This window comes from Lethenteron reissneri, chromosome 53 (assembly GCF_015708825.2).
Source record: "Lethenteron reissneri isolate LAM-NWPU_2019-01 chromosome 53, ASM1570882v1, whole genome shotgun sequence".
NCBI classification, from domain to species: domain Eukaryota; kingdom Metazoa; phylum Chordata; class Hyperoartia; order Petromyzontiformes; family Petromyzontidae; genus Lethenteron; species Lethenteron reissneri.
In genome coordinates this window covers 386,529-402,567 of record NC_083831.1, presented here as the reverse complement: position 1 = coordinate 402,567, position 16,039 = coordinate 386,529, and the positions used below count along the sequence as shown (strand labels likewise).

Here is a 16,039-nt window from a genome sequence, read left to right as displayed (position 1 = left end):
ATTGTCTAGTGGGCACCTCCCTCATCCAAGGGACCCCAAGCCTGGAGTTCATCAACGAGCCAGATTGGCCCGTCCCTTACTGCACATGGCCCGCCAACTTCGATGCCAACACCTCGCAATCGTGGACGGTGTCTCAAACCATGCACAGCTGGGAAGGGTGGTCCGAGAGCTTCTGCCTGCTCGGGCCGTACGGCACCACTGTGGCCCGGTGTTTGATGGGGGGAAACTGCCTGAATTTCACAATAGTCGGGCGCTTCTACATGCCGTGGAGTCCAGGCCTGCATGTCGTTGGGACAGACGATGTGATGGAGGGAGAGGAGGTGGCGTTTGTGTGGAGCGCGCCCCTCAAGAGTGAGGCGTGGTCCTACCAGCTGGAGTATGTGGGTGGCCAGGCGACGGTGTCCTCCCAGTGGCACGTGGAGCTTGACGGTGGCGAGACGTATGAGTACACGGCGAGCCTCGCATTCTACCTGGCAGGATTGTACATAGTGACGTTGTCGCTGCCTGGTGAGTGCACAACGTTGAGCCAATAGTTCCAAACACATACCAATGCGCCCCAACGTTGCATGTTTATTGAGGATAACCCCTCTGTTACCCATTCAGGTGGCCCAACGGTGACCGACAGCTGTGAGGTGCGGGTACAAACTCGCCTCCTGCGCCTAATCACGCTCTCCAGTGGCAGCAGCCAGCCTGCGTCACTCTGCCCGATGAAGACGCCCCTCATCGCCTCATTCATCAGCACCCCCTTTCCGCTGGGGCTCGACCACTTTCTGCGTCTCAATGGACCCGACTGGCATGACTCCCTGGGCCCATCGAGCATCCCCGGCCAGTTCTGCAACAGTCTTGCTGGGGTGGACTGGAACAGCGGCGCAGACGCCCGTGTGGCTTTCCCTCCATGATGGTGCCCTGCCCCACGCCGGCTCACTCAGCCTTGGGACCTCCGACTTCACCCTGCGCAATGGCATCAGCACTGCCGGCGATTTTTATGACGTCGCCGGGGCTCGGTTGCTGGGCCTCGGCAAAACAGCCACCTACACGTGTGGAGTCCACGCGCTGGACCTCGCCGGTGGTTCCTATGAGGACATTGCCCAAGGCCAACGGTGGGGCACCATTCCTGTGGGGGGGGTGGATGCACTGCGGCTGGTGCTACTGCTGCCCAACGGGCTGGTGTATGTGCTGGAGGCAAAGATATCACCACCTTCGTCCTGCTTCTCATTCAGCCTGTGGGTGATGATTGACACGGCCGGACAGCTCTACTCACGGCTGGGGGCGCCTCGACTCAATGACCTTCTGCTATGGGGGCCCATGCAGGTGCTTCCCTGGTTCGACAGAAATCCACGCGCACCTATTGTGTGGTTCACACCGGTGCTGGCGCCGTGGCTGCAATGTGCCTACACCTTCCACGTCTCCTTCAGTGGTGAGGAGGAGCCCCTCTCGGCAAGCAAGTGGATGCTGGACGATGAGGTTTACGTTTCCAACAAAGGAGCACCTGCGGAACACTTGGCATCCAAGTACTTTCCGGGGCAGCTGTTTCCATTCCCGCTTCACAAGGCCAATGGCTTCGTCCATTTCTGCACGTTCCCGAAGTTCCTGGGCTTCTGGGTGAAGCTGCACCTGTCGGTCGATGAGCTCTTGTTCAATGATGTTGCCTCCACGCTCGTGCGCCTTCGTCCCGTCAGCCACTGTGGGCTTCCTGGAGTCGCTGTCGAGAGGCCCCAAGCCTCCAACGGGATCCCCACATGGCCTCGCAGCGTCAACGTGGATCTCCGGGCCACGGTAGGTGTGGTCTGCACTGCCATAGTGCAAGTGGGGCACTCTTGGGAAGTCAGGAGGGTGGAGAGGGGTGCTGATGGGTCTATTATGCTGACAACTGTCGCGCTGCCACTGAGCATCCAGACCAACAGCACGATACTCAGCATCCCGCGCCACACACTGCCCTACGGAACCTACAATGCCATCTTCTCGGTCAGAGTCTCCCTGGATCGAGGTGCGTTGGGACAGGGCTTCATGGAAAATTCTGATTCCATTGATCTGAAGGTGAAAACACTTGCATTTTCAGCAACAATCATCTTACATTCACTTTTTTAAAAGTTGTACACCATTATTACGAATATATATTTTTGGCTATTTTCTGTACATGTGGCCTATAACCCAGTGCTGTGAAGGCAACAGTAAGAGTTGATGGATCACACACAGATTTGGTTGTTGTCGAGCTGGAACGGTACCCTGGTTCACCAGGTAGTAAAGCAAAATATATGGACTCCACCTGTTCCATCTGTATAAGATAGAGCGTTTTCCCCTTGCACCATGGGTTTTCTCCTGATGCTCCAGTTTCCTCCCACATATAAACAATCATCATTAATTGGCTTATAACACCTTCAGATATAGAGAACCACAGAGCTTGGGCAATGGTTGGTAATGGTGGCTCATGGCGTGGCGGTAGTCCCCCATCGTGCCACTGAGCCATCCTCTCTCTCTACGAGATGCTGTGTGGTAGCAGTGCAGCTTTACATGTTGACATTATTATTCATTGATGCTGTGTGTAGTGGATGTGTGTTTGTCATTTCAGGAATATGAATGAGAATCCTGTTTTTGTGTTCCGTTGATCCGCTTGGCTTCTCTCTCACCATCCCACCCCTGCTGGCGCAGATCGATCGATCAGAACTAGTGGCCTCCATTGCGGGCGGTTCATTCCGTACAGCGCAATGGGCGCAGCCGCTCCAGCTCGACGGCTCGGCCTCCCACGACCCCGACGAGGCTTCCCCGCACCACCAGCTCAGCTTCGCATGGCTGTGCTCATGCAAAATCTCCGAGCTCAACGCCATGGCAGCTGCAGCGATCGATGCCTCAGCCGGCGTTGCTTCCAATCCCTGCCGTGTGGCCTCCTCTCCAGCACCATTGCCTTGGGTCTACTCTACATCACCGACGCTAGACATCGCAGCCCGGCTACTCATGGCCGATGCAGTCTACCATTTCTTGCTCGTCGTACGCAAGGAGGGACGGGCCGAGGTCGCAAGTGCCCGGCAGGCCGTGAGGCTCACGTCGGCGAGCACGGTGCCTGTTGTTGAGCTCGTGTGCATTCTCAATTGTGGGCCGGCCGTCAACCCCAGTGAGCGACTCGTCCTCTCGGGCAGATGTAATGACTGCAACGAGACACCCGAGCGACGACTTGGATATGAGTGGAGCCTGATGTGGGTCGCTGCCAGCGCTAGCGGCGACGACACCACCGCTACCGCCACTGAAGTCCTTTTCGACTGGGACAAACATTCACTCACAGGGTGCCACCGCTCATTCCTCTCGCTTAATCCTCATGCCTTTGCCGACTATGTGTCACTACCGGGGCAGCTACTGCTCCAGTTAAACACCACCTCCGCTGATGCGGGCAGGAGCAGCATCCACCGTTGGGCGTTCGTCGTCAACCCTATACCATCCGGGGGCTCGTGCAAGGTGCGCCCGACAGAGGGCACCGCTTTGGTCACCTGGTTTCAGGTCGCATGCAAGGATTTTCAAAATCACCACCAGCCACTTCGGTACAAAGTCTTCTCTTGCATGGGCATCCCGTTGACATCAGTATGTGACGGCACAATCATCTACAGTGGCTACAACCCATGGTCTCCACAGTTTCTACTGCCTGGTGGCACACAGGTGCTCTGCATTGAGGTGTGGAATGCTGTGGATGCCTACACTACGCTGTTCCTCAACGTGTCAGTCTCCAAGCAGCCAGATACCAGTATAACAATTCTCGACCTACAGAGCATGGTGCTGGGCAATGACTCCAAACTGGTCATGATGCTGAAGGGAGGAGATACCTCTGCAGCTGCCTACTTAATCTATCTTGTCGCAAGCGAGCTCAATAATGTGGCCAGTAATATGGACGATGCACAACAGACTGCATTGCATGCACGGCTACTCGGTGGCCTCGAGAATGTGCCCCTCAACAACAGAGATGACATCCTGTTGGTGTCAGCCGCCCTACAGAAGGCCACAATGGGAATTGGGAACCTGGCTGCTGGGCAGTCACTGGAACTGTTGACGAAAACGGTGACCAGACTGAGCAAGGTTAACAACGCCATTCACTCCCTCCTCTCTGGATTTAATGAGCTAGAAGCCATTGGCATTGAGCGTGTGGGCACGGCGGTGCTGGGAGCTCTCACGAGTGTTCTCGATGCGTCCTCCAGCACCTCCGAGGCAGCTCCGCAGAACCAGTCTGCCATGCTCATGAACGTTGGAGTGCCAGCCATTGCCATGATGGCTGAGCTGGGGGCCACTGTCCTGGTGAGGAAAGTGAACGGCGAGGCCTCCACAGTCCTGGAGGCACACGGACTCAGGCTTTCTGTGCGCAAGGCTGAGATGTGGGACATGGAATCTGGTGATCAGGCCAACGTAGACTGCACAGCCTGCCTGATGCACTCCCCTGTCAGCAATACAACCACCCCCTGGCTGGGCCCCAATGCCGTTGTGTCAACAATGCTGCTTGAGTTTGAGACGAGTCCCCTGCCGAGCTTTGGACCTGACACCAACTTTGGCTCCTCGGTCATAGCCTTCGCTGTGACGGCTGTGGACACCGATTTGAAAACAGTGGAGCTGCATACAAAGTCGGTAGACCTGGTGGTGCGTCGCAGACAGGTGGGGGACAAGGCCCTGCCAGTTCACTTCTACCCAGACGAGAATGCGAGGACGGGTTCTTCTGCGGAGTTTGTCTTCAATGTGAACATGATGAGCGTTGGTAGGGGAACACTCACTTTTCTCAAGTTTAGCATCAGGGATAGTGGGCTCTCCATCAGCCTCATGGTCAACATCAACGCCGTGGCCTCACGTGATGTGCATGCAATTTTGGATGATATTCCCTTCCCCAAGTGTCAAGGATCGGCAATGGCAGCTGAGTGCAGTCGAGACAGCCTCTTGCCTTCCAAGCCTTGGCTCCTGTCACACAGGACGGCCAACCCGCACCTAATAAAACTGCCCACGTGGATCTTGCAAAATGCCAGTGGCTCAGATAGTATGGGTAAAGCTGTGGCAACCTCTTACAGGATATTTGTGCGCTTAGAGCCGACGCAGCAGGTGGAGAACCCTGGGAACCTTGGCGTCAACGTGACGCTCTTCCAGGCCAGTTGCCTGGACTACCAGAGTGATGCCAGGGTTTGGGATGAGTTAGCCTGCAAGCTGGGACCCCTCACCACGGGCGACAAACTGCACTGCCAGTGTGGGCCCAGCCATGGAGGCTTTGCTCGCATCGCTTTGGGGCTTATGCTACGCACCATGGCCACTCGCCTCTTCATCATCCCAGAAGTGATAGACCTGCGCAAAATCTTGGTGCTCATCAGGTCAGTAGCACACAACTTCATCATAGTACTCACCATGAGTGCCGTCCTCGTGTTTTTTGGGTTCACATTTTGCTGGGTGCGTCGGAAGCAACGCTGTGAGGACCAGAGGCATTTGGCAGACTCCAGTGGTATCCGGTCAATATTCGTCAACCTCGATGACAAGGAGGAGAGTGACTCCTTTTTCTACATCCTCACCGTCTTCACAGGCAGCCGTCCCACCTCGGGTACCACATCGGACGTCTACCTCATGCTTGTGGGCTCCAACGGATGCAGCAAAACACACCATGTTTCAGCGCATGGTCGGAGTCTGATGAAAACCGCTTCCGTTGATGTCCTTCTCTTCACAGCAAAGCAGGATCTAGGCGAGCTGTGCTACTTGCGGGCCTGGGTCATCCATCAGGGAAACAGCCCCAGCTGGTACCTAAGTCGCGTCAAGGTCGAGTACCCTCTCAGTGGACGCTGCTGGTTCTTTCTGTGCCGGAGATGGCTATCTGGGAGCGACTTAGATCATATTTTCCCGGTTTCGGATTTGGGTGACTCTGCCAGTTTTTGGACAGTATTGAGCATCCAGTTTGCTGTGAAGATGTGCGAAGACCACCTGTGGCTGTCTGTCTTCCATCCGACGCCCATTGGGAAGTCGTTCACACGAACAAAGCGATTGGGTTGCTGTGTGTGCTTGCAGCTGTTCGACATGCTCACGTCCATTATGCTGTTCCGCTTATCGCAGCAGGCACTGCAGAACGCCCACTCCCTGGTTTTCCGTTTGTTGCAATCTCTCACCATCGTAGTGGAGAGTGCCCTCATTGGCATCCCCTTGCAGTTAATTGTTGTGAAGGCATTCCACAATGGAGATGTTGAAGCTGCAGCTGCTGCCACTGCTTGCTCTTGCACTACATTCTGCCTGCCCCTCCAGCCACAACATTCGATTCGCTTGATCAGACAACAGCCAGAATTGTCGAGCTCCTCACGGGCCCAAAAGTGGAAGGAAAGGCTGCGGCATGGCTGCTTCTCGGAGAGCAAACAAAATTATTACATCGCTCCTCAGACTTCTAGCGGCATCCTTTCCCACCACCTAAGAAATGCACGCGGCACTTCTCAACTTAGTTTACCAAATGGGCCGAGGCTGAAGGGCTGCGTCCTGCCAGAAGCCTACTTCGACAAGATCCTTGGCGGCATTGAGGTGTTTGAGGAGAGCACTATTCCTAGGGGCATCAACTTTCATGTCCACCAAACTAGCACCACTGATGCCACACTCAACGTGGTGGATACTTCTTCACATGCAGCCTCCAACAATGCTGCTATAATTGTGAATTCTAACGTGGATCAATTCGAAGTCGACAAAGAGGCAGACAACAATAACGACAACGCATCTGACGAAAAAGCAGATGATGACATAGAATATGACAACTATAGCACCAAAGAGGTGGAGTTTTACCGGCCACTCAGTCCAAAGTGCCGTGCTGTACTCTCGTGCTTGCGTGCATTTTTGGGCTGGGTAGTTGTTAGCACTGTGAGCTTCATTTCCATCTTCTTCATTATCCTCTACGGCTTTCAGTACGGCCAGGTCATCTCCCTGCGTTGGCTGTTTGCTACCATTTACTCCATACTGCAGTCCGTGGCACTGGTGCAACCGGCACGCGTACTTTTGTTCACCGCCATCCATGCCTACCGCCGGCGGACCTGCGGTGACCTCAACTGGGGCCCCACCACCACGACATCAGACTGTAAGATAGCCCAGCGCATCTTTGACAATGGTCAATAGTGGTGATCATGATGACCATGAGAGGAAAGATGGCTCCCGCAGCCGGAACTGCCAGCCATCTTCAGATGCCGTCCACGCTGTGCTGTAGAGGCGGGCCACATGGCACCGGCGAGACGTGGCCTTTGCCGCGTGGGCACTCGCAAAACGATGCAGCATCCTTTCCTACCACCTAAGCAACACACGTGGCACTTTTCCGCTTAGTTTAGCAAATGGGCCGAGGCTGATGAGCTGCGTCCTGTCAGAAGCCAACTTTGACATGTTCTTTAGCGGCATTGAAGTGTGTGAGGAGAGCACTATTCCTCGGGGCCTGAACGTTGATGTCTGGAAAACTAGCACCACTAATGCCACACTTAACGTGGTGGATACTTCTTCACATGCAGCCTCCGACAATGCTGCTATAATCGTGAATTCAAACGTGGATCAATTAGAAGTCGACAAAGAGGCAGACAACAATAAGGACTACAATCCACCTGTGTGGGAGAGTGAGGCAACTTGTCTCACTCTGCCAGGACTTCAGCTGCAGGTTACCTGTGGTTTGAGTTCAACAACTCAACTGGCTGTGAGAGTGATGCAATGTGTCTCACCCTGCCAGGAGTTAAGTGTCTGCTTACCTGTAGTTTGAGTTCAATAATCCATTTATACTGGAGAGTGGAGTAACGTGTTTCAGTGTTGTCATGGGTTGTTAGTTAATATTTTTGGGTCTTTCGGTAAAGTTACGTAGATAGGTTCAAAGAAAATAACAAAAAATAACAAACAACTACGACTTTCGATCGCAACACAAGCAATCGTCATCAGGAGAAAAAAAAACGTTGTAGTTTTTTGTTATTTTTTGTTATTTTCTTTGAACCTATCTACATGACTTTATCGAAAGACCCAAGAATATGAATTCCTGCAGTCACGGAAGCTTTAAGTCAAGATTGTTAGTTAATATTTATTCTGTAAATAAATAAGTGGTTCTAAAGACTGAATTTTTTTTTGTCCGAGCGTGTGATATTTGCTTGGGTGCAGTGAGCTAAGAGTCTCGGGCCGACCCTCAGAATACCCTTATAAATATCATTGTTATTAGTATGAAAAGATATACAAATATCTTTTCATACTAATAACATTGATAGTGGGGAAAATTATAATTGATAATTTCATGGTTGTTTGAGTATGTATGTATTTTGGTTAAGAAAACTTGGTTTGAGTATGTTTGTGTTTCGGAAGGAAAACGGCGAGACATGGCTGAAAAATAACACTGTCCTGGCAAAATCTTTTTTTAAGGATTTCTCCAGAAACCTACACCATTCATTTATTTTTGTCGAGCCGCGTTTAGAGCTATATATAACTTGTTATTTGCACATCTAGAACCTACTGCAGATTTCCCAAAATTAAAGTTAGGGTTAGGGCTGTACCCAGGGGCGGTTTCTTCATTAGGGCGATTGGGCGACGCACCACCAATGTCATTCAACCACAGAGTCACGCTAGCCGTCACTGTCAGCCTCTGGATATAGTCCAATCAGCGTCATGTCACGTTCTGTGGAGTACCGCCTCTTTTGGGGCGATTTCACTACGGCTGAGAATCGCCCCGAGTGGTCCCATAGACTTACATTGAAAGATGTTTTTTTTCGAACGGGGGCGCTCCAATGCATTATCTATGGGTTCCGGGAGGGCAAGCCCAAACGTGGTTACGTCATCATACGTGCTTACGTCATCATACGTGCTAACGTCATCATACGTAAGCACGTTTCATCCAACAATATAATTTATCGCTACCTAGTGGAATCTTTAATAAAATAAACTTGAGTGGTTTGTTTTAATAGTGAGTATATAAACAAACAAGATGTATTGTAAGAGTCACTTTATTTTTCATTAATATTAAAGAAGTGAAGTTGCCTTTACATGCTTAAGCTGTTAATTTATTCATTGCATCGGTGGACCTTATCCTTATCAATCATCCAGACATTTGCCCCCCCTGAGAGATTTTGCAGGAGCCGCCACTGGCTGTACCCCCTTTCCAGGTGTCCGTATGATATAAGCCATACCTCGATTTCACTCAACGCAGTGAGCTGAATGCAGCGCCATATATCTACCCTTTCTGGAATGTTCTTAACTGGAGAGACAATCACAACCCCGTTCACATCTCCCATTGACACTCCATGCAATTTATATCTCATCATCTAGGCATCCGAGATACATGTGTAGTGTTTTTATTTCACATGGACAACTTCATTTTCTCGTGTCACTTTTTATTGAACAAAGAACTCTTCGCGTTCAACACCCCGTAATTCCGTCGCAACACTCCCGCTTGCGCTGCTCGCCTGCTTTGCTCCGTTCACTTCGCTCGCTCGCTCCGCTCTTTCTCAGACTCTCCACTGCTGCCTTCTCTCTCTCTTCTAGCCTCTTCACTACTAGCCTGTTCTCTCTCTCTCTCACACTCCTAGCCTCTCCACTGCTCGCCTGTTCTCTCTCTCACTCTCCTAGCCTCTCCAATGTTAGCCTGTTCTCTCTCTAACTGTCATAGCCTCTTCACTGCTAGCCTGTTCTCTCTCTCTCACTCTCCTTTTTTTACGATCAGTGGAAACAAGAAGATGCTCGGTGTATTCGGCACTTTGTTTCGTTCATCATTTCGTAATAAAAAAAAAAATTAAACTTGGCTTTATGTAACCCCCCCCCCCCCCCTCTAGCTCACTCTCTCGCTCACTCTCTCTCTCGCTCATTCTCTCGCTCTCTCTCGTTCTGCACGTAGCCCCCCTCGCAGTCCGACGGCCTCCGACGGGTAACATACGTGTGTATATACAGGTGTGTGCAATGCAGTCTGTCTCTTTGAACACTCTCGCATTCCTCAATGAAAAACAGTCCTCCATGAGCGGGATCCCACCGCCGGTCCGTGACCACGAACCGGGTCCCACACAGCCAGAGTAAAAGACGGCTCAATGCACGCTAGAGAGCCGTGTCTCCCAATGAACCGTAAGCTTCTTGTGGGTCCTGGTCGTGCCAAAACCAGCAACCCGGCTGCAGCTGGTCCTCCAACTCGGACTTCAATGGCTGGCTGGTCGGCTCGCCCTGCCTTAGTCGGAGCGATCCTGTGGGCGAAGGGGAACCAGACTCCTGAGGTGTGTCCACTCGGGGTGGCGTGATAGGCTCGTAGGACGCAGGCCGTTTCTGGATGGGAGATGACGCATTGTAAATCGACGGCTCAAACTTTTTCAGCCATGATGGGTGCATAAACCACCGGCGTTGACCGAATTGAATACGGACGCACTGGGGTCAACGAACACCAACAACCTGCACCGGCCCTTGCAACGGGCGACGTAGTTTTGGTGACGTGCCCACCGGTACCATGGGGCAATGGAGTCATGCCTTGTCACCTTCTCGCCATGGTTCGCTTGGAGGTTGCGTACCTCGCAAGCGCTCGTTAGCCGCCTGATGCTTGCCGAATTGCATATGGAGGCCTCACGAGCCTCCCTCAAACGCTCAAGGGTCACCTGCATGGGGACCGGCACGGCCGACGCCTGCATGAGTCGGGCAGCTGCGGCAGGCGCAACAACGCATCTCTAACGTGGTGGGTCCCCTTCCTATACTGCACAGTAAAGGAGTACCCTTGCAAAATTTCCATCCAACGGGCCATTTGGCTGCAGAGGGTACTGAAGCGCAGCATGGAAGTCCCTGCCATACAAATACGGACGATACAACTGCATAAAGTGGACCGTGGCCAGCAGCTCCCTGCGTGTAACACAATACCTCTGCTCAGCAGGGGACAAAACACGGCTGCTGTACACCACCACTCTTTCCACTCCGTCGACTACCTGGGACAAAATAACGCCTATGCCCATATCACTAGCGTCAGTGTCGAAGATGGACGTCTTAGAGAAATCCAGATAAACAAGCGGCGGTGCATCGAACTTTTGCCCTTTAGCAGTTAACTCGTGGGGCAGGTTCGCGATTGTTGCGAAGTTCTTAACAAACCAGCGGTAGTACGAGGCAAAGCCCACAAAGCTGCGGACCTCTGACACACTGATTTGGGGGTTGACCACGTGCGCACGCAGCTTGTCTTCTTCAGATCAGTAGCGACTCCCGATGCGCTAACTACATGACCCAAATACTTCACTGACGTCTGTAAAAAATTACATTTTTGTGGTTTGAATTTCAATTTAGCGTCCTGCACCCGGAAGAAAACAGAGCATACAGCTCCAAGTGCTCATTGAAATTTCGCCCGAAAACAATGACATCCAAATAAATAAAGCACGATTCCCATTGCAATCCCGACTAAACCAATGCCATAAGGTGCTGGAAGGTGGCCGGCGCAGAGTGAAGTCCCATTGGAAGGACATTGAAGTGATACAACCCCTGTGGAATGCGAAAAGCTGTCTTTGGTTTCGACTCCTCATCCAAAGGCAATTGTCAAAATCCCAACAAAAGATCGAGGGTCGAGGCGTCCAAAGAATCGTCTCTTCATGTCGACACCGCTCCACTCTCATTCCGCGCGTTAGATGTTATTGCTCCGCGCACGGCTCGCTCACGCTCCCCACTGCTGCGCGCCACTGGCAGATGGCCCCGCCTATAGCCACGCCCCCTCACGAACCTTCCCGATGGTTACCCACAAGAACCCTTGAGCTCCGCCCTTGAACTTTGGCCCAATCAATCGCATCCAACTAATTGGCTAATGGCTGAAGCGGCGGAGCCTATTCCACCTAACGGCGACCGTCGGTGAACTCTCGTATTGCATCACCCCCCACCTGGTGTAAAAAGCTAGCCATCCCGGCTAGGAACGAGGCAACGCACAATACGAGAGCCAACGAGAATGAAGAACTTAGCAGCAACAACAAACAGGTCCATGCGGGGTGGGCTGGTAGGAACGAACAAATGAATGGCTATAATAAAATGAAATGGCGGGGGTACGATACGAAGGGAGAGTTTGAGGCCTAGTTCTAGGCTTTAGGCCTAGCTGTAGGCTTTAGGCCGCTGTGAGTAAATTTTTTATTTAAATGTTTTAATTAAAAACTATCTCAGGGAATTATAAGGGAATGTTACACTTGTTTAGCCAGAAAAGCCTCACTGAGTCTAAAGGTTTTTGTAGGGTCCTGCCAAGTGTTTGCAGTAGGGGGCGATGTTGCTACACCTAATCGGACATCGGACGGACGGACGATATAATCTATTGTAGGCTGGTTCACTTCATTCCTACCAGTATAATAAGATGCATAGCAAACACACTACGCAAGGCGAGTAAGAATAATCATAACATAATAATAGGATGCATAATGAACGCACTACGCAAGGTAAGTAAGAATAACAATCAATGAAAGGGAACAGATTTTGAATGTGTACGTGACGCCGGCCCATCCCCTGCAGCAGCACGAGGCCCCGCCGGATCCAACGCAGCAGGAGGCGGAAGAGTGGAATGTTCAACGTCCGTCGCAGTGGAGGAAGGCCCGGCCGGAGCGGGGTTGCCGGCAGCAGCCGGGGCATTCAGGACCTGTGAGTTTGTGGGAGACAAAAACAGGCCCCTTTTGGGGATCAACCGGCAACCGAGGTGGCATATCGGACGCATCAGACCCCAGCAGGGCAGGCAATGGGGATGAAGGATCAACATGCGGAGCAAAGAAGCGCTTCAACTGAGACGTGTGGACGTACCAACAGCGCGAACCCGCCCGGATACGTACACATTGAGGGTTTCGTATTTCTATCAAGTCGACAGGCCCTTGCCATGGCCTGTGCAGTTTGGGAGAAGTACCCACCGGCACCTGGGGACAATGGAGCCAGGCCCGGTCGCCCACAGCCCATGGCATGTCACGTCGCGATCGACGAGCGCATCGCTTGTTACGGGCCTGGGTCTTGGCCATGGCAATCCTTGCTGCCTTGCGTGCTTCTGTGAAACAGCGAACCGAATCGTGGACATGTTCCGGGAGGGTCAGCGCGGGCTCCTTAGTGGACGCTCCCAGTTGTACGCCAATCGGCACGTTCTCCCGACCGTACATGAGGAAGAACATTGAGTAACCCGTAAAAGCATGCGGGGCCATACGGTTGGCGGACAATACGCTAGGAATGTGAAGGTCCCAATCGGCCTGCTTTTCACTCACTGTGTGACAAAGCATGGCAGATAAGGTACGGTTCAATCGTTTTACCATTCCATCCGTCTGCGGATGGTAAGGTGAAGTGCATATCTTTTTGGTGCCCAAGGCATCACACACATCATGCAGCAACTTGGATGAGAAATTTCGGCCCTGGTCCGTGAGCAGCCATTCCAGCGCACCTTTGTCCATCACATAACCATTCAAAAATGCATCCGTGATGGATGATGCTAATTGATCAGGCAGGGGCCAAGCCATTGGCCAACACGAAAAATATCCCACTCCCACTAACACGAATTTGTTACCTCTGGCGGAAGGAGGAAACGGCCCGAGGATATTGAGAGCCACGAGTTCATTAATGCGCGTAACCTTAATCGATTTCAAGGGTGGAATATATTTCTTGCGCGGAGGTTTCTGTCGAGCGCATTCGGGGCATGCCTGAATAGCCTCGGCAACATCGGCCGTCATGTCGGGCCAAAAATAATCCCTTTGCATCGTAAGGTTTTTTGCACGGTAGTGGGTACTTGCAGAAGATATGGGCTGCAGCCTGAACGGTGTCACGCTTTGTAGGTTTGTGGATATGAGGCATCTGAATATGTTGTAGGTCCAATTTTGTTTCCATAGCAGTTGCTTTTGCGAACAAGACATCAAAGTGCTCCTCCGTTCGCTTGTCCTGCATACTTGTTTTGACGTGGTCCACAGCCTACATCATGCCTGAAACAGTTTCCTAAGCTGCAGGGAGGTGTTCAGGCACTCAAAATCTCCCATCAGGTCTTCAGCCATTACAAGGCTGAGCACAGTGTTCCCTTTTAGAAATGTTCCATGAAGACCATTGGCCTTAGTTGAAGTGTCAGATGAGCTGCATGATGCCATTTCTTCAAGGGCTGTCAGCACTGACTCATACTGTCTGAGAACTGAGCGGATGGCAGGGGGCAAACAGTCCACCTGGTGGGACAGAGAGGTTTCAACGAGGTGAAACCATGCTCTGATTTTGCGATTTCCTGGAAAATCACATTGAACTTGCCAGATTGATTAAAGAAGCCCCCCAATTAATACACCAGACCCATTGATTAGATATCGTCTTACTAGTGCAGAGGCTACACAGGCAGCCTGCATAACTAAGTTCATGCATTTTCGATTAAAGCTTTCGTGACTGCAGGGATTCATCTTCTTGGTTCTTTCGTTAAAGTCACGTAGAAGGGAAGTAATAAAATAATAAAAATAAAACAAAATAATTCTCACGATGTTTCGGCCACAACGCAAGCAGCCGTTCTCATGTGAAGAATTAAACACCACCAAGCTTGGAGCGTATATTTAAGCTGGGTTGGAGGGGGGGGGGGGAAGAAGAGCGCCTTGAGAAAATAATTTGCATATCAAGAGGAATTTAGCATATTTATGGGAAATGCGTAGGAGGTGGGCAGGGGGTTTCAAAGTCATATTATGCCCGTGCATTATGCAGGATTAGCAGCATCAAAGGGAGGGGATGGGGGTAGCATTAACAAAGGGAAGGAATGCTAATAGTATGTAGCTGCAGTTACTAAACAACCATGTAAAAAACTAAAGTATAAACTACATAGTATCATCAGTATACTAAATATACTCTCCAATAAGCTGAGCTACTAACAGTAAGTAATACCTCTTCTTGGTTCTTTCGGTAAAGTCACGTAGAAGGGAAGTAATAAAATAATAAAAATAAAACAAAATAATTATCACGACGTTTCGGCCACAACGCCAGCAGCCGTCCTCATGTGAAGAATGAAACACCAAGCTTGGAGCGTATATTTAAGCTGGGTTGGAGGGGGGAGGTGGGAAGAAGAGCGCCTTGAGAAAATAATTTGCATATCAAGAGGAATTTAGCATATTTATGGAAAATGCGTAGGAGGTGGGCGGGGGGTTTCAAAGTCATATTATGCCCGTGCATTATGCAGGATTAGCAGCATCAAAGGGAGGGGATGGGGGTAGCATTAACAAAGGGAAGGAATGTTAATAGTATGTAGCTGCAGTTACTAAACAACCACGTAAAAAACTAAAGTATAAACTACATAGTATCATCAGTATATTAAATATACTCTCCAATAAGCTGAGCTACTAACAGTAAGTAATACCTCTTCTTGGTTCTTTCGGTAAAGTCACGTAGATGGAAAATAATAAAATAATAAAAACAAAACATTACATAATTCTCACGACATTTCGGCCACAACGCAATCAGCTGTCTTCAGGTGGAGAACAGGTCTGTCGAGTGGTGAGCGTGAGTGGTGAGGGTGAGTGGTGGTAGTGAGGGTGAGTGGTAAGCGTGAGTGCTGAAGGAGAGGGTGAGTGGTGAGGGTGAGAGGTGAGCGTGAGTGGTGAGGGTGAGTGGTGAGAGAGTGGTTAGTTTTGAGGGTGAGTGGTGAGGGTGAGTGGTGCGGGTTAGTGGAGAGTGGTGAGTGGTGATTGGTCAGTGGTGATTGGTCAGGATGAATGGTGAGTAGTGAGGGTGAGGTTGAGTGGTGAGGGTGAGTGGTGAGGGTGAGTGGTGGTTGTGACGGTGAGTGGTGAGGGTGAGGGTGAGTGGTGAGGGTGAGTGGAGAGAGAGAGGGTGAGTGGTGAGCGTGAGTGGTGGTGGTGAGGGTGAGTGGTAAGCGTGAGTGGTGAGGGAGAGGGTGAGTGGTGAGCGTGAGTGGTGAGGGTGAGTGCTGAGTGGTGAGGGTGAGTGGTGAGAGTGGTTAGTTTTGAGGGTGAGTGGTGAGGTTGAGTGGTGAGGGTTAGTGGAGAATGGTGAGTGGTGATTGGTCAGTGGTGATTGGTCAGGATGAATGGTGAGTAGTGAGGGTGAGGTTGAGTGGTGAGGGTGAGTGGTGAGGGTGAGTGGTGGTTGTGATGGTGAGTGGTGAGTAGGAAGGGTGAGTGGGGAGGGTTAGTGG

At 51.3% G+C, this 16,039-nt stretch overlaps 1 protein-coding gene across 2 annotated transcripts; it reads left to right on the top strand.

Annotated features, from left to right (window-relative positions):
• Window positions 1–640: 640 nt before the first annotated feature.
• LOC133356240 (polycystin family receptor for egg jelly-like) lies at window positions 641–8,956 on the top strand. Of its 2 annotated transcripts, none has more exons than XM_061573626.1 (2): window positions 641–1,776; window positions 2,650–8,956. In XM_061573626.1, the coding sequence occupies exons 1-2, from the start codon at window positions 781–783 to the stop codon at window positions 7,084–7,086; spliced, it is 5,433 nt and encodes a 1,810-aa protein (XP_061429610.1). In that variant the 5' UTR covers window positions 641–780; the 3' UTR covers window positions 7,087–8,956. The 2 variants fall into 2 exon arrangements, with proteins under 2 accessions (XP_061429610.1, XP_061429608.1); XM_061573624.1 differs by having other exon boundaries at window positions 641–2,037.
• The last annotated feature ends 7,083 nt before the right edge of the window (window positions 8,957–16,039 follow it).